Raw genomic sequence first — 25,451 nt, forward strand, 5'->3', positions numbered from 1 at the left:
TCTAAAGATATGATCTGAAAAGGCTAAGAAATTTCTTCATTGAAGATATGGAGGAAGAAAAAAAAAGAGGTAGCTTCCTTTGGCAAAAATCGCAACACAGTCTTAACCTGTTCATAGTAAAACACGTTGTAGAAATAAAAGAAGCTCATTCGGTAAAAGCAACTGCAATTACTTAAATATTTGTAACTCCAGCTATTTCCTTCTGGTTTCCACCACAAAAAAATAAGACTACAGGTTAAATAAATTACCTGTATTTAAGGAGGGTTGCCAGCTTGTTGCCACTGACTCTGACACTATTTGTAAGATCCAAAGCACGAAGGGACTCGAAAATTCTCTTAAAAAATACCATCTGGCATATCAAAAGGATTTTGGTAGTCTCTCAGTCATCAATCCTGCTCACGCTCATCAATACTTCTACTCTTACTCCTAGCATGAGCAAGTCTTAGTCCAAAAATCCATCAGCCATTCTTAGAGTGCAAACTCTATCACTTGCTTTTCGCATAAGCTCATCTTCAATGATCCTTACTCTTCATATATGTACTTAAAAAACAACTACAACCCTTAACCTCAGTTTTCCTTGCGAGTTGTTTACTCTGTTTGCTTCTAATGATGGCCCTTAAGCCAAAGTCTTAATTTTCTGCGTGATTCTCATGCAGGAATCCAGCTACCCTTTCCCTCTCAACAGGCGGTACAATCAGGCGGTACAAAGGCTTGAAAGAAACATAATTTGGGGTAATTATCCACACAGCAAATAACTGTAGGTATTTAGTAACTGTAATCGTTGGCTAGGTGTAATATTTGTCAAAGGCAATCAATGGCCGAGATCATTTATGCAATGAAGGGAGTGTGAGAAACAAAGCATTGCGCGACACACAGTATCAGTATAAGGCCACTTCTTTCAGACAATTGGACTTTTTGCCATCAACTGTGAATGTCATAATGTGCCGTGGCCATCATTCTGCCCATCTCTATCCAACTTTGCATGTGCCATATAAATGTATAGGGCCTCCATGCTGCAAAATAAATGCTGATTGTATGCCATCGGTATAGATAGCACACATTAAGGAAGGGGAGCAAAAGAAGCAATATCAACACAAAGCAGCCTAAATCTGCTTTTAATCAAGAGTGACAAGGGAATCATGGTTTAACATTCCATCTGATAGATGGGGTGCTCCACACAGTATCCTAGACGACATCAGGTTACCCCTGAAAAACCTCTGCCACGGCCGCAATTTGAACCAAGGTCCTCTGGATGGGAACCCAATACCCTAGCTATCACAATTTACCCAGTTCACAACATTAATAGTGCTGAAACTACAATCCATTTTTAAAATATGTACTTCCAAAAAAATTTCAATGACCTAGAAGCGCAAAATTTTACATGACTATTTATGATATTAAAACATAGAAAAACTACAAAAAGATTATATTAAGCCATTTTAAACTATGGAATAAAAATAAAAACAAAATAATGTTCAAAAAACCCTCCCTACCAACCTCACCAGAAGAACCATCAAATTTCAAGAGAAAGTGATGATGCATGCCTAATTTCAAAGCTGGCTTAGCTCCAATGAAATGAAAAGACAAAAATCATACCCAAATATTTAACAAGATTAAAATATATTTCATTTTAAGTTCAATTTTATGTACACCAGAAAACTAGAGATTTTATTTCAACTGCCTCTAGCCTCCATGAATATAATTTGATAACAATTACTTAAAATGGGACTTAGTAAGTCTTAAGGCATTTATCCCACTACAACTAGAGGTTGAGGAAAAAGTCCTTTAACTTTTATCAGCTAGCATTATTCAGCACAGGGTAAAAAAAATAACTACACATGTGTACTTACTGATTCACACTCTGAAGAGTCATGTAATCAACCCACACAAAACCAATCATTAAAAAAATCACACAGACAAACATAACAATTTGCTACTCATTGTTTAATTTGTAAGACAAAGTCACATTTCACTAAAGAGAGTTTAAGCACCAAAGATGTTTTCCACACATCCTGTGATTACAGCAGAGACCAGTCAAAACGATCAAAGCATAATACCTGGTACAATAGCTGAGCTCAAATGTGCCTGCCTTAGGAGGCAATGGAAAATGCTTGCTTTTTCTCATTTTAGCAACAGCAAAATCAAAAATTGTGGCACAAATACCATAAGGATGTTAATTGGAAATTAAAGAAAAAATTTCAAATTAACGGATAAGACAAGTTTATCATAATTTAGCCATCAATTTCTACAAAGGCATGGTTAAAAAAAAATTTTACAGCAATAAATGCTAAAAAAATTTTCTAGGTAATCACCACATAGTACAAGAATAAGATGTGAATCTCTTCGTGGTACGGAGCATCAAATGATAATGAAGCTCAAATGTAGCTACATAACCCCTACAACAGATGTTCTTCACAGAATTTAATTAGGTGTTAAGAACCACAACTATTTCTCAAAGAGTGACACATTTATTAAGGTTAGAGTGATAAGGGTGCTTTAAGAAACAAATTGCCATACTGCCTCCAGCTCAATCAGTACAACAATTTGTGACAGTTAAGTTTCAAAGATGAGAAAATAAATTTACCTGACAGTGCATGTTTTTCATAATACTGCATGAGTTGAATCACATAACCACTAGCTATTCAATGGAGAAGTGTTACTAAATGGTTCATCTAGGTCAGCAAAGTCCTTCACACCTTGAGCTTTGACTCTTAACCTAATACTCGGCGACCTCATAATCTTCTTCTCCTTCACTTCACCAGCCTCTTGCTCTTGCTCTTCCTCAAGCGCATCAGCAGTGAGACATACAGAACAGCCATCACCAATTCGGCCCATTTCATGAGCAGCCGCCAGTTGATTTACCACCTGGCGCTCAACCTCATGCTTGATAGACCTGGCTCCATAGTGAACATTGTAGCCATCAGCTAGGGCTGCCTCCACAGACCGATCCCACTTCAATTCAATACTATGGCGCTCCTTGGCCTAGGGAGAGATTTTGGCATTCAGAAAAACATCAGACACAAATTTGAAGCCCCACATCAAAATATTTCCTTACCTTTTGAGCCCACCATTCTAACTCCTTTCGAACCAGCTGGAATAGTTCTGAACGCGAAAATGGTAAGAAATAAATTATTTCATTTATACGACCCAAAAATTCATCTCTGCGAAAGTGAGCCTTCAGAATAGGTTGCACAACTTGTTCCTTGAACTGTCGAGAGATGACTATCTTCTCAGGCAACTCTTCATCCTCTGCAATCAGTGGAAATTAAAAACATGAGACCAAGGTACGTAAAAGGGAGACATGAATAAAATTTCTAAAGCAGATTACATTATAATGGAAAAAATAAGGTGCACTCAAAGGAGTACCAATGACTACGCACAGAAAATCTGAATGCTTTTGAGTCCCCATAATAACTTAATGCCCAGAAGGTCAAACTAAAATGGATGGGGAGTAGGAAAAGATTTGTCGATCAAGTCAGGCACTAGATGAGAGGGCAAATAAAAAAACAAAGATTAAAAAGCATCTAATTGCTGAAGGGTGAAAAAGGAATCCCAAGATGGTGTTCCTGCAGAGGTATGTAGAGGAAATTTGGAAATACAAGGAAAACGGGAGGAATCACAGTGAGAACATGAGATTCCACAGCTGAGCAGAGAGAGATAGTGGTAATGAAACTGGGAAGAATAGGAGAATGGTAAGTGCAATAATAAAGTTATTATACTGTGCTAATTGATATATAATAAGAACAAGAGAAAAGGAGACGATCCAAGCCAATCAAAACCTATCTCCACAATACCACTGGTCAGGTAATGATTATTTAGGATATTTCATCACTTGGTTCGAAAGTCAATTTTAAAATATGAGCTCAATGATAAAGGACAAAGCCAGAAAACGAGCACAGATTGAAAAACCACTTCCAAGGCTCTTGATGAACAAAATTTTTGTCTGATGCAATATTTACTACAATACTGAACTAGCTACTCAATTCCTAAATTAATTGTTTCTCAATTTTTTATTGTTTTGCCTTTCAATGTGTGTTTTTATTTTAATGCTCTGAGCATACCTTTAGGGCTACATTATCCAATTTCAAGTTTTTATATCAATAAAAAAAGTGGTTTCCAATTTTAAAAATATCATTCTTCTATCTCTAACATGGGTAAAACAGCTTTTTTCAACACGGTATTACAAATGGCTATTTTTCAATATGAATCAAGAATAATTATTAACTAATAGAAATGAAACGAAATTTCAAAGTAATTAGGCCCTTTTTTAATACAAAGATGATTCCTATTCATCGCTCATATAAAATACAGAACTTCTAAAATATAGATTATGTTATCAAAAGCATTTTTTACAGGGAAGGCTAAATGTCTAGTGGCTCAGTCAATTCATAGAGAAGTGAAAATAATATTGGATGAAGTAATTGATGAGCTCCAGAAGAAGAAACGAAAACTTGATTTAGTATTGTAAATAAAAAAAGAGTTCAAATGTACATGGCTTATTATCGAAAAACTTGTCATTTTATATGCTCCCTTGAATTAAATTAGACGCAAGAATGTATTTTCATACTTTGAAAATTAGAGTGAAAATTTTATAGAATATTAACTTTTTCCCTGTTGTGATGATTTCCCCCAGAATTTCGAGTGAAACCTTAATTTTAAGCCCAAAATTGATGAAAAATGTATTTCCAGGCATATCATTTTTTCAAAAAATTTCCCAGACCCCTTCTTGCCCAGGGGTCGCACCCCACTATGCCACTGCATCAAACATAACCCTAACCTAATCCACACAGAGGACTAAATACTCTCACACACAAAACACACCTGTAATAACATTTTTGTTGATCATTATTTCCTCTCGCTAGCTCAATAAGGTCCTCACTCACCTGAATGAGCATGTATAACAAAATCCCTCCTCAAACCAAAGATATATAATCATTCCTATCACTCAAGGCTAAATTAAAATGCTTACAATAAAGGAAAACATACAATAGCATTTTAACTTTTTGGACAACAGTTTTAAATTCTCCAATCATTGAAATGTTCAGTATTATATCTAATTTTATTATTACAGAGGTGAAGTGTATCTCATAATAAATCATGGGCGTACCCAGCAGGGGGAAGGGGGGACAACTCCCCCCCAACTAGAAGCGAAAATAAATTTAGTTCAAAACAAAAGTTATGAACAAATTTTACTTTTGAAGAAAAATGAACATTATTAGTAATGAATATTAGTATAAGACATGGAACTAAAATAAAAATCACAATTTCTTCAGGGAAATAATTATAAAAACTAATAAAAAGATGTCATAATTTCCTTAAAATTTTGGTTTCATTAACCTTTTCTGTGCATAAAAGGTTACCACTTGAACGACCACATCTAGTTTTGCCCTCCCCCCTTAGTATTGATCCTGGGTATGCCCATGTAATAAACCATCACTTTTGTATCAGATGAGTCCTGTATTGCTTTCTAACCCAATAGGAATACAATTTATTATCATTATAACTAGAGATGTGCGAATAGTATCCGCGAATACTCGAATACTAGAAAGTATTCGATATTCGATTAATTCGAGATCTCCAATAATTATGCTAAAGGTACAACCTCGAATACTTTGAATTTCGCACCATAAACTGTCACACACATGTCGTTGGTAGTTGACTCGGAAAAATGTAGAGAACTCTAGTCGTTTAGTGCATGCAGCACAGTTTTAGGCAAGTTGATGAACTATATCAAATTCGCGGGTTAGAGCGGTGAAAAGAGTTCGACATAGGGAACTGAAAATGATGGGGTGAAAAAATCCAAACATCCCCGGTTTCCCCCACCAGGAGAACCTCAGTGTCGTGGGATAGTAACTACGTAGCATAATTCCCAAAATCCACTACCCCCTCCATCACCCTCCATCCATCAGCCCTCGGCCCCTCCTCTGACGCTTTCCTCCTCTCCAAAATCAAACAAAAGGCCCCAGCTCGCACAGGGTTCGTATTACAAAAACCATAAATGAAAAGCTTCAAAAGAAAATATCAAGTTACAGGAGAGTAATAGAATCGCGTTTCACCTTTAGAAATTTCGCGCACCTTTAGAAATTTACGCGCACATTACTAATATTTCACCGAAATATTAGTAATGTGCGCGTAATTTAAAAAAAGAATAAGACCAAACACGACATATTTCTGACTTTATTTAAGCATTTTACGCAAGGAAATAAAAGTAAAAAAATGACGGAGACTTAGCATTCTGGCAAAACTCGATATCCTCACAGCTGAGCTTCTTGGAAGTTGATGGTATATTTTTTTCCGAAAAAATATATCAAGTTACAATTTATGACTTACGCTATAATCTCGATTGTCACAGTCACAGATGAAGGGATATTTTCTCGGGATATTTGGTTTCTCCCTGCTAGCAATTCGAATTCATCTGCTTATCTTGTGAGAACTTGATGGACTGAAAATAATTGAAGACGAAGAAAATTCGGTGGAAAAGCACGTATATTTGCAAAACGCCTCGGATTGTCCGCTAGCACTTGACAGTGGGAGTGAGGGTAAAGCGAGCTACCTGTTGAAAATAAGAAGTTGGATGAAGCCGAGTATCAGATGGGCGTGCCGCTGAAATGGTGTTTGGTAGATAAGAATGTATACATCAGACAGAAATCCATCGTAGCAGTGTAAATGCTGAGACGGCATTCATTTCGCGAGGTGGTGTGTCCCCTTATGATATATGAAAGAGATGTCAGTTGAATCAACTATATGCCCAAATTTTTTCCATAAAATTAAAATATTCCATTAATTAGCTAAATTCCTGTTTGAATCCTTTAAAGGAAATCACAATTACTCGCCAATATCTTTGGTTTCCTGATGCATAGGCAACCTAGTCAAACATTGCCACATTCACAAGTTTTTCGTCCATCCCCTTGAAAAACAATAGATCGAGGTTCCACTGTGTACCTTTTTATTTATACATTCATCTAGTGAAATAGAAGAAGAAATGTACGTTTATTATGCTTAGCGCAATGAGGAACTTGCATGGGTCGTAGATTGCTCTAAAAACTATTTTGAATAAGTCAAATGGATACATTAGCTCGCGAAAATACCTTCAGTTTCTCCATTCAACATCAAAAGAAATAAAAAAATTGCATTTAAAATCGAGAAAAATTTCTCTGAGCCGACCACTGCGCGAAGACACCCGAGCGTTGCCGAGGCCAGGCGTGACGTCATAGGTGCCTAAACAACCGTAGGGAGTAGGGAAATACGCTGAGCGCATGGTGTAAAATTTGTTTTGAGGGAGTATTTAGCCGCTTATCGTCACTTTATTTTGTTCTGTTATTCTTGGGCAAGTTTTCCTATTGCTATTGTGCCTAGATTATTACTTGGGATATTAATAACGCGGCATCGGGATGATGAAGTACAAGTGTTTCACTTCGTGTGTTTTGGTTATCAGAAAAATAGGGGCACCGAATTTTCGCGAACCGCGAAACGCGAATTATAACGCGAAATTTCCAAGGCTGCGCGAAATTCACTTGGTTCCACGAAATTTCGCGTTTAAGCACTTTTTCTGCGAATTTGGCGCAATATTTTGTACCATTGCCGATAAAAAATACCCCGTCACTTCAAGGTCTATTTATAAACCGGTATCAAGAACCGATCGCATAAAGTAGGTGCTTTGCAACCGGCTCGGAACGTAGCGAGGATTTGAATTTGGCGCCCAAATCCGAAATGGTCTGCAGCGTATTCATGGCCAAAAAGTGAAAAAAAAGTCTTAAAAACGCATATATTACTTTCCGATTTTATGGCGTCCATGTTTTTTTTTCTTTTGCGAGTTGCTTGCTAACTCGCGGATTTAAAGGTTCGTCAGTTTGTCGCTCTCGCCAACATTGTAACATTCTGTGGCCGCGGCCACGTAGGCCGCTTTTAAACAATCTGACTTATCGCCTGCCGCCGTCCTCAGCACGGTGACGTTCTCTCAATTGACTATAGGCCTCTATGGATGTCTCCAAACGAGTCGAATCGCGCCGTCGACGGCACGGCGCCCATTTCAATCCGGCCTGGTGATGCGCCGTCTACGAGGTGAAATATACACTATGCTACATTGAGGCCGCTTTCAGACGAAACGACCTTTCGCCGGCCGCCGTTCACGTGAAATTCAGACGGCTTTCTGACGAGACGACTCTCTGCAACGCCGTGTGCCATGCCATGGACGGCGCCCGCGGAAAATCGTTTCGTCTGAGAGTGGTCTTAAGATTGATTCATGTATGTATACAGTAATTCTTCAACATACGAGCAAAATGCGTTTCGAGAGCCAACTCGTAATTTGATAAACCTATGCAAGGCGTCGAAAAGGGTGGTTATCCTGCATAATGCAACACCGCATTACAATTTTGCGTTAATTCATGGCCGCTCAGTTTATCCAGTGTCGCTGTACCGGCGTGTTGAGCAGTTTATTGTTTAGGTTATAAGAACTGTGACAGTGAAGCATGCAAATAAGTTGTCAATTAAAGTAGCAATTTAAGCTAGCCACATCACAGAATGTATTTTGATCTGACTTACAAGTTACAACAAAAAACCTGGTGAAAGAACCAGTGGCTGCCTGATGTAATGAGACACATTGGTCGATCATGCATTCTTAACAACGTGTTATTTTACTTGGCAAATAAAATTATGGAGGCATTTTTTTACAGAGCTTTCCTGCTGATTAACATCTTTCGTGAAATTATTTTCATTCACTTCTTGAGGTTGTTCATTTAAATTTGCCATTAATTCAGATAATTAGAACTAAGTATCGAGAATCAGTGGGGGAGAACCAGACCTGTATCTATCGAGAATTGAATTCCTTTACCCTAGTCAGCAATGCACAGTTTGGAAAAGAAAATGAATCTTCTCTTAATAGCCTCAACATAATCTGTGCAACCTTTCATGTGTGAGGTCCTGAAGCAAATAGGTTTAAAGACTAATATGAAGTTGTCATTCCTTGTTTACAGTGACCCAGGGAGGAACATTATTACAGCCATGGGAAGATTATTCAACACAAGGTGTATATCGACAGGTGATGTGATGGACTTAAGCACACTCGTTGCTAATGTCCCCATATTATCATTAACAGAAACTCATGAACTTCTTGGCTATTCTACTTTGAAGGATTCTGTTAGATCAGTTCAGGAAGAAGGAAAAGAATTTTCAGTACTTCCACTAATTCTTGCCCTTTAAAATGATTTTCCCCATTTTGTAGAAAATTGTGTGAAAACCCTGTGGATACCTGTGGCAAAAGTAGATGCAGAAAGTGGTTTTTCCATGTATGGAAATATAAATAAAAGAACCACTGAACTTCCAAAAAATTCAGAATTAAAGTCAAGTTTGACCAATGGATCTCAATTCCAGTAAAAGAAGGATTCAGCCAATTTTAAATTCCAGAGTGTGCATAATTTCAGATGGCATATTCCAAAAAACTTTTATAGATAGAAGCAACCCATTAGTAGATAAATACACATTTGCAAGTGTTGATATAATTTTTTTGTGTTAGACCTTAAAGACATTTGTTATCAATGTAATAAGTGAAAACCATAGGCGGATCCAGAGGGGGGGGGCACGTGCTCCCCCCCAGACCCTCAAAAATGTGCAAGATTGTAATATGATCATTATCATCACCATTATCATTGCGTTCGTTTTGTATTACGAGATATACTTGTGCCCCCACAGAACAAAATCCTGGATACGGCCTTGCTTGTGCCACCCCCCCCCCCCCCCCCAGAAAGAAATCCTGGATCCGCCCCTGGTGAAAACAATACTTTTTTACATCATGCAGGCCAATGAGACATTGAAATTTAGACCAATCAAAAATATTCCCCGTTTGTACAACTCTGGCATTTCTCTAGTGCTATGAGGTTGAAATATGTATATTCATAGCAAAGAATATTTATGTTATGTGTATCTAACAAATGCTTGACTTATTCCTTTAGCATTTGATTTGACCCTTCTTTATCACGGTTTTTACCATTAAAAATACATTTAATATGGTAATGAGCATTTCTATTGTTGAAATTATTGTTCTTGGGATATAAAAGAATATTTATGACGAGTGAATTTTTATAACGAAACCGTATTTTTTGTGACGAAATGGTATTCTATTGTGACGAAATTGAAATTTTATGACGAAATTTTAAACCGAAATTGACAGATTTTTATGACGAAATTCACAGTTTTTATTCACCGATAATCTTTGCCTCTAATGATAACGTTGCCACTCGTTCGAATAGTACACCTGAAATTCATCTACGTCTACATAATACCTCGCAAGCCGCCTAAAAGGCGTGTGGCATGGGGTGTTAGGACACCAGCCTTTTTTTTAGGACACCAAAAATTGATGCCACGACCCTCATGGAATTTGTTAAGACAAATTATTGCTATACGTCGGCGGCAAATCGAGTTGTAAAAGAAACTTGTAATACTGGAGGATAACGATCGTAAGCTGTGCTGTTGACATTAGAGTATGCTGTGCTGTTGACATTAGAGTAAGCTGTGCTGTTGAATTTGGCAACGCCAGATTAACGGAGAAGGTAGTCCTATCCGTCCTATGGTACGAATTCATAGCAAAACAGTCTGCACACAATCCACATGTGAGATCGCGAATCGGTTCCGCTGCCAACACACACACAAGCTACAACCTATATCAATAATATTGGTTAATCCATAAACAATATACTAGCATATACCATAAAAATATAGTGGGAAATAGGCAAATACTCTTATCAAAAACTGGATGTCACTATCACATTCTTAAATTCATCACGTACAACTTACAATAACAGGACTCGTTATGATGAAAACAACTATTTATTCACTGATTTAAACCCTTAAATTAGCCCACACAGGTGACATTTCTCACTACTATTCGTTGAAATAATGGAATAACAAACTTCACACACAGTTTTTATTTCAATAGCGTGATCATGAAATGTCATATCTACGGTGAACAACGGAGATTAGCACGCCACTGACAATTTTTACACTACTGTTAGACATTTATCGATAGCGTAATATCACTTTTTACAATTCAATCACGATGGAACACTGATAACTCTTGGCCGATATTTTTCAACCTTGTCAAACTTTGTGCATTACAACCACTGGCACTGTGATTATTAGCAGTTGCTTAACGGGAGATGTCACGTTGAAAATAACACTATTTTGGCACAAAAATGTTCCTAGATGTCTCCAATCAGCGAGCAAAAGTTGCATTGACTGGAATTCACCCCATAATACAAGCACAGACAGTCCTAAACGACGAATTCTCCGGTACCTACGAATAAACGGATGAAGTTATTGTATATAAAAGCTAAGCGGACATCAGTAAACATCAAAATCGTTCTAATTACATACATAAATGAATGATATGCCGTCGATAACATCAACTTACAATTAACGTATCCCCCTTCCAATGGCCGTGGCTCAGACTCCTACAACGATGTTATTTAGGTATTATCAAATTTTTGGTTTAACTGCTCCAGTTTTATATTTTATGCCCTTACTCAGATATTAATATTATAAATAATGCAAAATACGAGGGCTTCCAAGCCTCTATCGTAGGATATTTATCTTTAAATATAAAATAATCAACACGTCTAACAAACGAAGCTCTCATAACTGCCGGCAACTATTACAAACAATCACAACAATAGCTTCGCCTGATGTTTAGGCACCTTTGACGTCATCGAGGCTTCGTCGGCAGTGGCTTGGGGGGTGAGGGAGTTTTTCCCGCGCTTTAAAATTCGTTATATTTATCATTAAATATCTCGCGAAGGAAAACTCAGATTTACATGCGGTTTTCTTTGTTGTATTCAGAAAATAATTTTCTGTCCGCCTATGAAATAAAAAAAATTCATGCAAGTTCCCCATTGGAGTATTCGAGGTATTTGAAATTCGACGTATTCGAATATTCGAGCAATGAATTAACATTCGAATTCGATATTCGAGTTCGAGAAATCTACTATTTGGCCCATCTCTAATTATAACCCAAGAAGAAAGGATAAGTCCCTCAAGCTTAAAATGAACTCACTAATATCTCCTGCATACTTCTGCTTCTCTATTTCTTGAGCCTCCTTACGAAGTTGAATGGCATGCTCAGCTATCTCATCACTTGCCAAATTCGATGTCATGACAAATATTGCATCCTTGCACTCAATGGTTTTTCCTTTCCCATCAGTTAAGCGACCCTTTAATGAGATGAGAAAATAAGAGCCATAAATTGTATATAGAAGAAGCACACAAAGCCACAGTAGCTCTCAACTCCTAACGAGCCATGATTGAGTTGATTCAAAAGAATTCCAACAAATTACAGGAATGTGAAAAGGGGTAAATTGTATAATGGTCATTTCCAATTCTGAAACCAATTATCATTTTAAATCACAGTGAGTCCTCGTTTAACATCACCTACCGTTCCTGAAAAATGTGACGATAAACGAAATGACGTTAATCGAAGCATAATATCCCATAAAAACAATGTAAAAATTGAATATCGGTTCCTAGACCTCACAATTCCTATGCGAAAAAATTTTACCGTATCATATCTGGGGCATTTTTTACGATGGGAATGCCAAACTATGGCATAAATACGAGTTCCTGTCTTCATCGACAACAATAGCAGCAGTGACGTAAATCCTTCTCCATTTTTGTATCTTCCCGCATTTGCTTTTCTGCTTCGCGGTCCAATGAATGACTACCAGACGCTACAGACCGGGGATCCGGTGCTCCGGTCCATAGGCCCTCGCTACGAGAATTTCTTTTCAGACCGGTCAGGAGGGAAATCAAAATGGCGCAAATGAGCGAGGGCGGGCAAACTGGGATTATGAAATCGAAGAGATGGTTTTAATTGCGAATTGAGGCGGGCGGGCGTCGCCTGGGCATCATCATCGCTGAAACATCGTCGCAGTAACAGGAACCAAAATTATTGTGAACATTGTTTTCTTGGACATTGTCGTGTTAATGTCTCTGATGCTAAAATTTGCCAAAACCGTAATCACAATTAATAATACACACCGTTTTACACTTTGAATAGACTGACCGCATTACCGCCCACGAAACAAACAACCTGTAACGCCTGCCAGTTCGCCTTTTTTCTCGCGCGAAATTTAAAATTAGTGACGTTATCGCGAAGCGAAGCGGCGATAAACGAATCACGGTCGTAAAATTTTCGTGACGTTATCGCGAAATGACGTTAAATGGGGTGACGTAGAACGAGGACTCACTGTAGTTTTCATTTTCATTAAAAATTCTAACATCATGGAAACATGAGAAGGATGAGAGTTTTACACAATGTCACATATATAATTGCTAAAATGATTTTCTAAAATAAAACCTTCAAAGAATTTCATCACATGCTTTAACAATTTGAAATTGTCACAAAAGATTCAAAAGAAAAGATTAAATAAGAAACCACAGTTAAAAGTTGGGTTTCTCAGATTAAAGTTGAATCATGATTTTTAAAAATATAAGTGCACTTTCCTTTCATTGGAATTTAGGAAGTGCACTCATTTAAACTTATGTGCTAGTACAATCCACAAAAAATGAGAGACTATTTCAAAATGAAATATCAAAAGTATTTTTCCAACAAAGTTCTTTCACTTAATACCAAGCAAGCATTTCCTCCAAGACAGACCTGAATCCGTCAATTTAAGTCTTTCAAAAATACATACTATTTTTTTTAATTTGAGAAATAAAAATTACAAATTTCTCAGCTCTGCTAAAATAAGTTATAACTGAAAACAGTCTTGAGTCTCATATCACGGCAAATGACACTAGACTAAATTAAGTCCAATTTTCCACCCAAAGCTAAAACAAATTTGATCACATGTCTCTTTTGAAGCAATTAGAAGTCATCTCTCCCTACTCCTATTTAAGATACTTAATATGCCCTTTCACTAAATAAACAGATCATATCCAAACCAGCCCAAATTACAAAAATATGATATTTGTAATGCAGATGACAGAATTTCCAAGGGAACAGCTGCTGGAAAAAGTTTGCATGGGAATTATTTAGCAAACCCTTTAGATAAGACAGGGTGTATTAATTTCACACACTTGAACAAAGCCACAGACTGGGGTGGAGGGAAGGACAGGAGAAGGTAATAATAGTGAACAACTGAGTGACTGGTACATGAATTATCAAATTGTCTCTTCATCAAAAATTTGATAATTGGCACTTTATCACCAAATTTCATACTGAATGATCCCCTAAGAGAATTGCAAATCTACATTACGACAAAGTTCTCTAAAAAGAAGTGTACAGACAGTTTTCACAAATCGACATATATATTCATAAAAGACTTCACAGGCATGAAAGGATACATGAGGATACTGACACAGAGATGAGAGACAGCCTTAGAAGAGAGCCAACATTATGCATGACTTTTTTAAGTTCTGTATAATTTGTATGCTTCATCTAAATTTGAAAATGATAATGGCAACCAACCTACCTCATCAAAGAGTTGAAGTAAAACAGTCATTACATCAGGATGAGCCTTGTCCACTTCATCAAAAAGTACAACAGCACGAGGACATTTTTTGAGAGACTTGGTAAGTTGGCCCCCATCATCATGCCCAATATAGCCAGGAGGAGCACCAATTAATTTCGCTGCCTGTAGAGAGAAAAAAATTGTAGTTTTTATCCATAAATTTAATTCATTTAATTTTATGATTATATTATTTGATTCAATAAAAACACATCGCTTGCACATGCCACTCCTAAGTAACTTCTGGGTTAAACAAAAAAAAAAGCAATCCTCTCTCTCCCCGGTCTAGTAACCTTGATCTAAGAAAATACTCTGGCAAATGCCATGGATGAAAAGGGAGTTATAAAACTGTTTTCAAGAAAGTTTCACAGTTAAAAGCAAAACTCTAAAATACCAAAAGACTCTAAATCCTGTCGCAAAATGACAATTTTAATTTGCCCAATTCTATTTCATCCAAAATGATTACAAAGCTTTAGTTACTTAACTGGTTCCTCCAATATCCAGGGGATAGTTCTGTGAGTGAGGGATACAAGCACATATGTATACACTAGACATTTTTGCAGCAGTTGCTTCAAATTTCACTCATGGCTATTAGATTTTTATTGACCATTATTGAAGGAACATGAAATACCACATTCATAAACATGACATGGTGAAACCTCAAGCTACCAAAAACTAGATAACCATCATTCTTTTAAGATCAATGCGAAGGTATTTGACCGTGAAATACAAAACAAATTTTAGAAAACAATGAAGCTAAACGCTAGATACACTAGGCATGAAAATAAATAAAATTCTATCTGTGATCACTAGCATTGATTGAATCATTCATTTGCTTGATTTTAACCATTAATTTTTTTAAGAGAAAGTGCCCAAGTGCAAAATAGCCAGGTATCAATAAAAATTTTGGGCACATGCTACAGTCAGCATACAAAACAACAAATGTTCCCGCACTCTAAGTGTTAAAACAGACAAGAGGAAACTTAACGTTGATGAAACGATAGGGTGGTTTCCTATTATTTTTTTATTGCCTAAATCGAAAGATTATTACTCCTGGAGTACGTATTTCGCGCTTTTAGATTTTTAAATGACGATATCTATTTTTCGCTATTAAATGAAAAGTGAAAATTTTCAAGCGCGCGAAAACGCGACGCGCAAGTATGAATGCCGGGAAATCTCTCCGTGCGACGTATTTCTGGCTCCCGCTGCCGCCCTATGAAGTGACCTTGAGGCGGAGCTGAGCGCTGATACGATGCAGGCTGCTAGCGGGTAGCTGAGTACCCTGCTGACTGGTAGCGCTAGGCTTAAATAAGGATTATTAATACCTTATCAAACGAAGAAAACTTTCCGACCTTAGCCAGTTTTAATAAGTGATTATTAAGACATGTTTCCCTGAGCTCTGTGCCTCATGCATGCATTGGTAACCTCAGACGATGTATAACTCCTATCCTCTCGTGTAGAAACTAGGTCCCTGTGACGTCACGTGGAGTGGAATCGCATGGGCGCCAATCTGGCGTTTTTCAAATGAGGATAAAATTTGACCCTTGCCATTCGTCAAAACCAGTATTTCAAAATCCAGTGTTCCAGTGTTCCAAAATCCAGAAAGACATGTCTTTGTGTTTTTATAGTCATTTATGCATTACATTAGGAAAGAAGAAATATCTTTTAATAACTCCTACCTCCACACGTATGCTTCCAAATTTAAACCACAAGAAATAATGTACAAACTGGTCCTGAATTCTCCCACCAATAAATTTGCCATAATCGACAACTTGACATAATGTTGGAAAATTTTTATGAATAAAAAATTTCCTCTACATATTTTTTAAGAATATCTAACAATAAGTGCATTCCAAAAATATGCAATAAACATATTCAAACTGGTTTTTAGGGAAACTATTTCAGCACTAACTACCCTTTTCTATTATGGAATTACGCAGCTAAAATTCAAAAAGGTTAAAATTAAAAATCTTACCTCATGTTTTTCCTGGAACTCAGACATGTCCAAGCGTATGAAACATTCCCGTTTATTTTTATGGATGTAGTTGGCAAGCTGCTTTGCAAGCTCGGTTTTCCCAATACCAGATGAGCCAAGGAATAAGAAGACAAGAGGGTGCTCATCATCTGACCAACCATTTTCTTTCCTGCGAACAGCTAAAAAAAGTGAATAGTAAGATAAAACTATGGAAAATTTTGGAGAGAAGATTATATATTACAACCACATCAGCCATCCCATTAACACTTCACTGGTTCATCCTTCTATAACTTCTTATAACAGTCACCCAAAATACTATCCTATACAACCTCAAAAGAACCAAAGTAGAAGTTCGAATATACTACCCTCGTCGCATCATGGGGCTGTTCTGTCCCACCCGAAATGCAAGTAATGCAGGGCTGGAACTAAGCCTTACGTTTACAACGAAAAAAAATAATAAAGAAAAGAAAGAATGAGGAACAGGAAACAAATCTTGATAAAGTAGATTCTGTTTAATGGGTCCACCGGTTACTCGGGGCAGCCGCTTAATTGGGGCAGGTCTTGAAGAACAGAACCCAATAGAGGAATATCCCAGAGTATTCTCCGCTTAATTGGGACAGCATGCTGCTTTATTGGGCCATGAGTCGGCAACATAGACTCTATACTCGCGATGAAATTAATTTTTTTTTGTTTTCAGAATACTATTTTTTTTTATTTTCCTCCTTTGATTTACTCTTATTTTTCCCAAATGTTCCTATTCTTGCCCTATTTTGAAATCTCTTGTTCTTATACTATCCGCAAGAGGATAGAAATTTTCTTTAATAGGACTCCATAAAAGACATTCATTCAGCATCGCCCGAGGCTGTGAAAAATATTTTTAACTAAACTGTTATAATTCTTAAAAATGATACTAATTAACTAAACTCGCTGATGTATTAATCAAATTAATAAATAATAAAGTTATATTGCATTGCAAACATTCCTTAGTCTTCTTTCTATCATTTCAACGTTTGTTTATGCCCATGTACAGGATAGTTCGCCTAATTGGGGCAGCCACTTAACCGGAATCTACTGTATTGAAAAAAAAAGATGAAATGATGGGGGTGGAAAAGAAAATAAGGAAGGGAATCCCCGCCTCACCTTGGCATCCGCCAAACTCTGCACCCCATGTGTTGCCCGTCCTGCCGTCAACGTGTAATTCCTCTCCCAAGCTTTGGCGAGATAAAAAACAAAAAATCGGCAACTTGACACAGGCAAATGAATGCCCTGGTGCAAATCATGCAAGATCTCTTCCAGGGCTTCTAGAGCCCTCTATAGGTGAAGAGGAACAAAAGAAACAAAAACCAAGGCAGGCGGGAAAAAGGAAGAAAGGAGGGAAACTCGACTTAAAAGAATAGAAAAACATAAGGCTCTTCTGGACCTAACAACCCTCATTTATAAAATGACCTCATACAAATGGTAATTATTTTGGTCCAGTGAATAACCCCATAAAATGTTATGCATTTCCAGCCTCCCTCATGACAATTTTCATTCCCAGGATAACCTCCATAAGTACGTAAGTACCAGTGCTTCTGGTCCAATGAACAAATGTAAATTTAACTTTAAAATAATGAAGTGACTTAATTTCAGCCATCAAGGATTATTATCAGTCTCATATTTAAAAAAAAAATAAGCACATTTGAATTGTAAAAGCACTAGTAACAAAAAAACTAGTGATAATGATCGAGGTCCAAGTGAGTAAATAAAAATTCACCATACTAATTAAATCATTGACTCTCTTCTTTGACAATTCAATGTATTAAAAGAATAAATTTCTCATGTCACCATATCATACCTGCTGCCCCGAATTTTATTTTTGGGATTTATGGAAAACTTCAACTTCAATTCACGTCATTTTTGCCTGATCAAGTAAAGCCAGAGACAAAAGATGCAGATGTATAAAAAAATGAGAACAAACTGCATTCCATAGCCAGTTTTTCATCACAATTAGATAATTAATTAGGTACCAAGATTGCTCCCTTTAAATTCAAGTGTCTTGACAATTTCCAAGGATGACAGTTCCAAATTCCAGTGACATGAATGACACTTTCCAACTTAATTAGAGAATCAGAGAAGTGTTAGCGATAGTGATTCACCAAGGAATATTAATAGAAGATGGTTAATGGTACCCAACAGGAAATGGGTCCTCAATATACATGGTACATAACAGAAATCCTGCATTTGACATTATAAGGAGGCCCCAGCATCAGTAGCACTTAAACAAAAGAAGAAATCTGGAATGATTACAAAACTGTCATCACTAATTTGACCCAATGCAGAAGAACTTCCCTTTCAAAGTAAGCATCCATTAAGAATGCTTTCATCTGATCAGATTTGATACAATACTACCCAGCACTGGTCTAAAATAAGAATCAAGCTCATAAACTGGATCAACCTCACCTAATTTACAACACTAAAATATTTATGTGTAATATTTCTAATCCTACCGAATGAACGACAGGGAAATATACAAGAATTGCCATGAGAAAAAAATCCCCAGGACCGGGAATCGAACCACAGACCTTTGGCTTTCTTGTATACATACTAAAATATTCATGTTTATTGGATGCATCCAGATGTGGCCTTTCAAAATTTTATAATCATTTATTAGCATTTTGGATTAACGAATACCACAGGTATGGCTTCCATATTAATTTTTTAGACCCATTGACAATGAATGACTAAATAACAACATATTTCCCCTACCAGATGCAACAGCAGTGATTGGACCTTCCTGTCCAACAATATGCTGCTTCAACCTCTGCTCCAATGGGAATCGACGTCGCTGCTCAGCCTCTTGCTGCCGCTGCAAAATCTCAAACTGAAATTTTTTGCTTAGTTAGAATTTCATCCACATATATTTTTTCTTGTATTAATACAATACTGGGTATTTATCTTTTTTATACTATTAACACTTTGCGTGCCATGGACGTAATATTACATCCTGCTAATCCTTCTGAGGATTGCCATGGATGTAATATTCCGTCTTTCCATTTAATTGGCTTTGTATTTGTGAAACCGTAATATTTCGCCCGTGGTACTTTTCCAGTTTACTGCTTAGGGGTTCTGTTTTTTTTTCAAAAATCAACTGCTCCATGGAAAAAGAGTTCACTTTATGTCTTGAGGACGAAAAGTCCTCTGTAGCTACCGGCATCCTCATCTTAGGCCACTTAGTGTGAAAATTCTTTGGGCCAATGGACCATTCGTTGAGGGTGCATTGACCCTTTTTGTCATCCAGGATTTATAATACTTTGATTGGAACAATACTTTCTTATGATTTCCATGCTTTAAATAGTTCAAATTGAGCATATTAAAAAAATTAATATGCATTTTATGGCGGTACATCATATGTTGCAATTTTTTTATTTTTTAAAAACAGTAGGTTTTCATTGTTAAATTATATATTTAAAATTAAGCAATAAATGTTAATCAACTCATTCATAAAGAAGAGAAAAGTCCATTTTTATTGAAATGCACATCGATATAAATATATTTTTGATGCTAATGTTTTATAAAAGTTTGCGAGTTTAGTAAAAATGGCTGTTTTTTTATTAGGGCTTTAAAATTAGCGGCCGGCACTCTAAGTGTTAAAACTTTTCTCTCAGTAGATACCTCTCATTACATACGAGCATCTTAGTCACAAAAAATAACTAACCTTTTGAGTTGCTTCTTCCAACAAACTGGTCACTTCACTCTTCTCCCGAGCATATTTGATGGGAGGGTGTCCTGCATCATTTTGAATTATTGGATTGGCTCCACCATTCAACAATGCTTTGACAACTTTAGGGTCATCTGCCAGCACAGCATAATGCAATGCGGTAAACCCACGGAATGTAGCTCGGTTATTCAGACGATCATTGAATTCGTCCTCACGTCGCACTAACACTATAATGATAATGGCACTTAGATACACAACTCTTGCAGTTATTCTTAATGCACTCAAAGACACAACAACAACACTACAATAATATCAGGAATCAATATTTTCTCAAAATTGCTCCCAATTCCAATCAATTTCTTGGAACCCAAAACTTTAATGTGTAAATTTTAACAAAACTTCGTCAGATTGAATTTACAGTGGAGTGGAGCCATTTATGGGAAAAATTCATTACTTGTAGTTTGAAGCTCTACGAGGCTTCATTATGTTAAGCCCTGGTTTCAAAAAACCATGCATATTTGGCCGCAATATTTCTTCAGATGCCACTTGCCTTTTCATGAGCTGTGTGAAACTGTTTTCTAAGCATCATGAACAATGCTCATACTGCATGATCATAGAACTACATCATGCAGCAGTTGCCTACAGGGTAATTACAGCCCAACAGTGCAATGCACTGCAATATTGTTATTAATGTCTCACAATGGTTTGATACATCCTTATAAACCACATCCATGACCATGCCACCAAGCAGTGTGCATCACATAGCCATGGATGCATGCGAATTTTAACCAGCACTTTAGCATGCTTAGGAATCCCCTGAATGTCCGTAACCCAAATCACATATTTTTGTCGAGAGTTGCATATGTTCAAGGATATGAACCTGATTCTAACAGATAAGCAAGGTATTAAGTAAATGAGAGATTCATCTATGTATGTATAGGCATCAGGAATAAATCATACACCACATTTTAGCTCATAAGGGTATCACAAAGTTAGTTGTAAATAGAAAACAAAATTTTTAATAAATACAAAAGATAGCAGTTGATTCAAAAAACCCTAAAATATCTGTGTGAAATCATAAGAAAAGAGAGGATAACAATTAGGTAATTAGGGATGATGAGATCAGATATGTCAGATTCAAATATCCCCAGATATAGCACTTCACTGGATAATGAAACTGAATCCAAATTCACTGAAGAAATTGAATCTGGATCTACAATATTAAATAAATGCTTCAATGAATGCAGCATCCATAGGAGGGAGAGGAAAGAGTTCCAATTCTTTCTTCACATGCACCAATGCACAGCGATGCTTGTTCTAATCATGAACCATTTCATTTTAAATGTCTCACAGGGGTTATGCAAAAGAATTTCGGCCATGGAAAATTTTAAGGCAAAATATGACAGGCACAGAGTGTGTGTCTTCCCAAGGGATTGAGCAACCATTGGGGGAAGCTCAGAGCCATAGCATAGTAACCATGTCAAAAGTAACCACGTTGCAGTTTTCAAAAAAACCACTAACCCCCTTCCTTAGCCCTCCATCAGCCCTCTAGGCAAGCCTCTGATGTTTTTCTCCTCACAGACCATTAATCTTTGGCTTTGAAGGAAAATACTACAAAAATGAACACTAGAACAATTGAAACATGTTTCATTTCTCCCCCATCTCACCAACAGGCCTTTTCAGCCTACCTGCTTCTATTTTCTGTTTCTGGTTGACAAGTGCTAAATGAATCACCTATTGGGCCCTATGGCGCGTAACAATAGCTTTTAGCACGTGGATAATATGCACATGATTCAACAATGAATGAGACCAACCATTGGTCACAACATTGGTCATTTGGCAACAGAGTCTTTGAGAGTATTAAATGGCAATTTTCATCACAGCCACTTTCCCTACAAGTATTCCACTTCCACCTCCATTATTAATCCTCTCATGAAAATATGCCTTGTAGTAATGTTAACTTAAACTTTTTGCATTTGATGATTTGATGCATAACATGAGTAAAAACGAAATTAGCAAAAACTGAAATAATGGCTATCCCTCAAGCAAAGGAAAAATATACACTTCAAGACGAGAAAAAAATAATATTAAACATTTTAAAGGCAATTAAAAAGAACATAAGTACTACACAGGCAATTACATGCCCATATTCTCAAGTAACCAACAAAGACACCAAAAACTTCTCAAATATTATCTAATGCATTTACCATTTACATATAGATAAATTTTTATCTATTTCAATCAACATCAGAGTATACAAAAATAAAAATCATGCAAGTATAAAATATCAAAGGCTTTCCAAAAGAATAATATTGGTAAAATGTTCTTGGATAAGGCTCTTGAAGGCCTTCAAACAGCCTAGTGAATTTCCAAACCTGACAATACAAATAAAGGATGTATAATACATACATTACCTACCATCCAATGAATTCAACCCTTTGTCAGCAGCAGTCTGATAGACATTGGCAAATTCATCTCCAAGGTTAGGGTCAGCGCCTAAAGCCAAAAGACATTCAACTGCCTCAACATTGCCATTTATTGATGCGACCAGAAGAGCAGTCCATCCCAGGTTGTGCCGTTGGTTGACATCCACTCCTTTTCCAACCAGCCTTCAATTCGTAGATAAACAAATAAGGATGAATATTCCACATTATCTCAGAAATCATCTATTCATTTCATTATCTATAGGGAGTTATAATTAATGCCACAGCAGATGGACATGATGTTTTATTTCAGAATAAGATGGAATCCTATGGTTGCCATGTATTCAAATACTTCCTTCATATTTAACTCCATACATTCATAAGTTTCTTTCAGTGAAATTGGAAACAAATCACCATGAGGACACCTGTACAGATAAATCCGGACTCAAAATATTTCTAGCAATAAGTAATATGTACTTGCCTCTTTATTTCAGTCACGTAACCCAGTTTGGCAGCGCGACACAGTTGGTTCACTGAAAATCAAAAAAGTACTTATTTGGAAATTATGAACACCTCCCAATTATAATGCCAGGCAGTTAGAAGTTCCACAGAATTATGAACCCACCTTGAATACCTTCTCGTCTATCACACAACGCCACCGGCAAACTTATCCCAACCCATGGAAGAACAGGTTTATATGTTTTCAGTGCAGTTTTCACCAAAGAAAAAAACTCGTCCCAATTGAAACCTGACCTATCTAAACTGACGAATTTATGAAACCTTCCCCTATCAATGCCATTAATAACCCTAAAATTCCACCTCGTACAAATATATCTATGAATATTTGAAATGGATGTATGTTTCGTGGATGCGACAAACCACAGGACTGGAAGATGACGAAAATAATGATTTCTCCAGCCTCTCATATTTTTGAGCTATTATTTAGGCTACCAAAACTCTTGTTAGTTACTTGTAAGGAATATTCAGGAAGTGACTACATGACGCAATATAAACACAGACAAAAACACATGATTACAATTTCTCCTGCCGCTTCTACTGCTGTTAAAACTCAAATGAAAAACGCTATCCGACAACACGACAATAGAAAAGAAGCGCGCAATTAGTAAAAGTTTGAATGCAGTTAGGCTGGTTTGGCTACCTTTAGCGTTTGTTACATATGGTGAATTTAAGGAAATATTGGCCACACATACATAAAACGTGCATAATTTATTCGTTAAAGTAGGAATTGGATTCCATAAAAAAATATTTTCCCAGAGCCAATGGAGTAAAGATGTAAGTGAATAGCACTTCCTAATTGACGAAGAGGAAGTAAAAAGTTAAGTACGTTCAGTGCAAACGCTCAAATCGTTGATTTTTTGTGATTTTTCTCATTTATAAATGCTCTTAAATATTCAAAAGTATTGAAAACCATCAGATACCTTCTGAATATTGCTTTTTTTTCTTTATAACTTTTGTTTACTCAATTTCACTGAAGAAAATATTTTCCCCCGACTATTTAAAAAAAAATGATGCTGCTGTGTTAATGGAAGAAATTAGTCCATTTTTATTTAGAGAATGTAAGATGCAGATGTTGAACAGATGATAAGACAGTAGTGAATAGGACCACATTTGAGACAAACAAAACTTTAAATAATCCTGAAATTCAACGCATTAGGTCAAACGCATTTTACTCAATTCGTGTGTATTATATTTATCGCTCACGAAGAATATTAGAGTTTTGATTGAAATCATATTTTTATTGTTCGTTGGTAATTATCACGTTTGGATAATTGGATTCGAAATTCAACGACCGACTCAAAAACAAATTTTAATAACATTACTGCCAAATTGCATTTCAATACTCAATATCAAGACGCGTGTCGCTCTTTAAAGAATTCGTTACAATACCTATAACAATAATGAAACCACTCAAATAAAAAGAAAATAACACATTCATGCTGAGGGACCCTTGACATCCTCGATCGAAATTATAAAAGGTAAAGGGTTTAGACATCGTAGAAAAGTCCGATAGAATTTTATTATGTGCAGTCGTCGCCAATCACACTGTAGTCGTGGTATCAGGTCTAGAATGTTTAGTAATAACTTTAAATTCAAAATTCGCTTTTAAATGTAGCGTAATATGGTTATTTCATAGCGAAACAAACGTTATCCTTCGTTGCTGTGGTTACGAGAGTTGAGGCGCCGTGATTGCCATAAATCGTCCGTCATTTGTTTATTTTGAAAGCGAAAGGGGAAATGTTTATAAATTCTCCAACTTCTTCAATGTGATTCCCTAGTAATGCATTGATAGTTCTCGTTCTTTGTGAATAGTGTTGAGAAATACATTGCATGCTTATTTTGTCAACACAAGCGTAAGATGCCGTCTGAATATTCTCAAAATGGCAGTACTAAATTCCTCAATTTTAAGTGATATAATTTTTATTTCTGACACCAAGTTGACGTACAGGTTTTAGTAAGTAACGTATTTATCACATTGCCTAGCAGAAAATCGAACAATTGAGTATTGGGATATTATTAATCGGCTTTTGGTAGAAACAAATCGATCCTCAAGTATTTCCATCAAACGCTGGCACAGTATCTCGTCGGTGTTAAGATTTGATGTTAAATTAAGTTTTAACGATGGCTCCTGGAGTTAATGGATCAGGAAAGCATACCGGTACAGTTCCAAAGTCAAAGACTCAGAACGATGGACGACGCGAACCCGATAATCGGAGAGATCCAGGAATTAACAATATGTCTAATAATCTGGTAGGTGAATTAGTCTGTGTTACTAAGTAATTTATGATTAGAATGTTGTGTCATTACTACTGCGTACTTTCTTTGATGCCGTCAAGAAAGTT

At 36.6% G+C, this 25,451-nt stretch overlaps 2 protein-coding genes across 6 annotated transcripts in view; one reads left to right on the top strand and one right to left on the bottom strand.

The window, feature by feature from the left end:
* Positions 1–1,603: 1,603 nt before the first annotated feature.
* On the bottom strand, positions 1,604–23,677 carry LOC124162179 (caseinolytic peptidase B protein homolog). The gene is made up of 10 exons (XM_046538610.1): positions 23,216–23,677; positions 23,072–23,123; positions 22,586–22,776; positions 20,165–20,394; positions 19,216–19,330; positions 16,471–16,649; positions 14,460–14,621; positions 12,044–12,200; positions 3,056–3,249; positions 1,604–2,982 (listed from the first exon to the last, which is right to left on the bottom strand). The coding sequence occupies exons 1-10, from the start codon at positions 23,514–23,516 to the stop codon at positions 2,635–2,637; spliced, it is 1,929 nt and encodes a 642-aa protein (XP_046394566.1). The 5' UTR covers positions 23,517–23,677; the 3' UTR covers positions 1,604–2,634.
* A 1,134-nt stretch (positions 23,678–24,811) lies between these two features.
* The window catches only part of LOC124162178, a 78,405-nt gene continuing 77,765 nt past the window's right edge, over positions 24,812–25,451 (top strand). For 4 of the 5 annotated variants that reach the window (XM_046538606.1, XM_046538608.1, XM_046538607.1 and 1 more), the window contains exon 1: positions 24,813–25,359. In XM_046538606.1, coding sequence (XP_046394562.1) covers positions 25,231–25,359 — 129 coding nt within the window. In that variant the 5' untranslated portion in view covers positions 24,813–25,230. Of the gene's footprint in view, positions 25,360–25,451 lie in introns of all 5 variants that reach the window. The other variant, XM_046538605.1, reaches the window with a different exon arrangement.

Source organism: Ischnura elegans, chromosome 7, assembly GCF_921293095.1.
Source record: "Ischnura elegans chromosome 7, ioIscEleg1.1, whole genome shotgun sequence".
In the NCBI taxonomy this organism is placed as follows: Eukaryota; Metazoa; Arthropoda; class Insecta; order Odonata; family Coenagrionidae; genus Ischnura; species Ischnura elegans.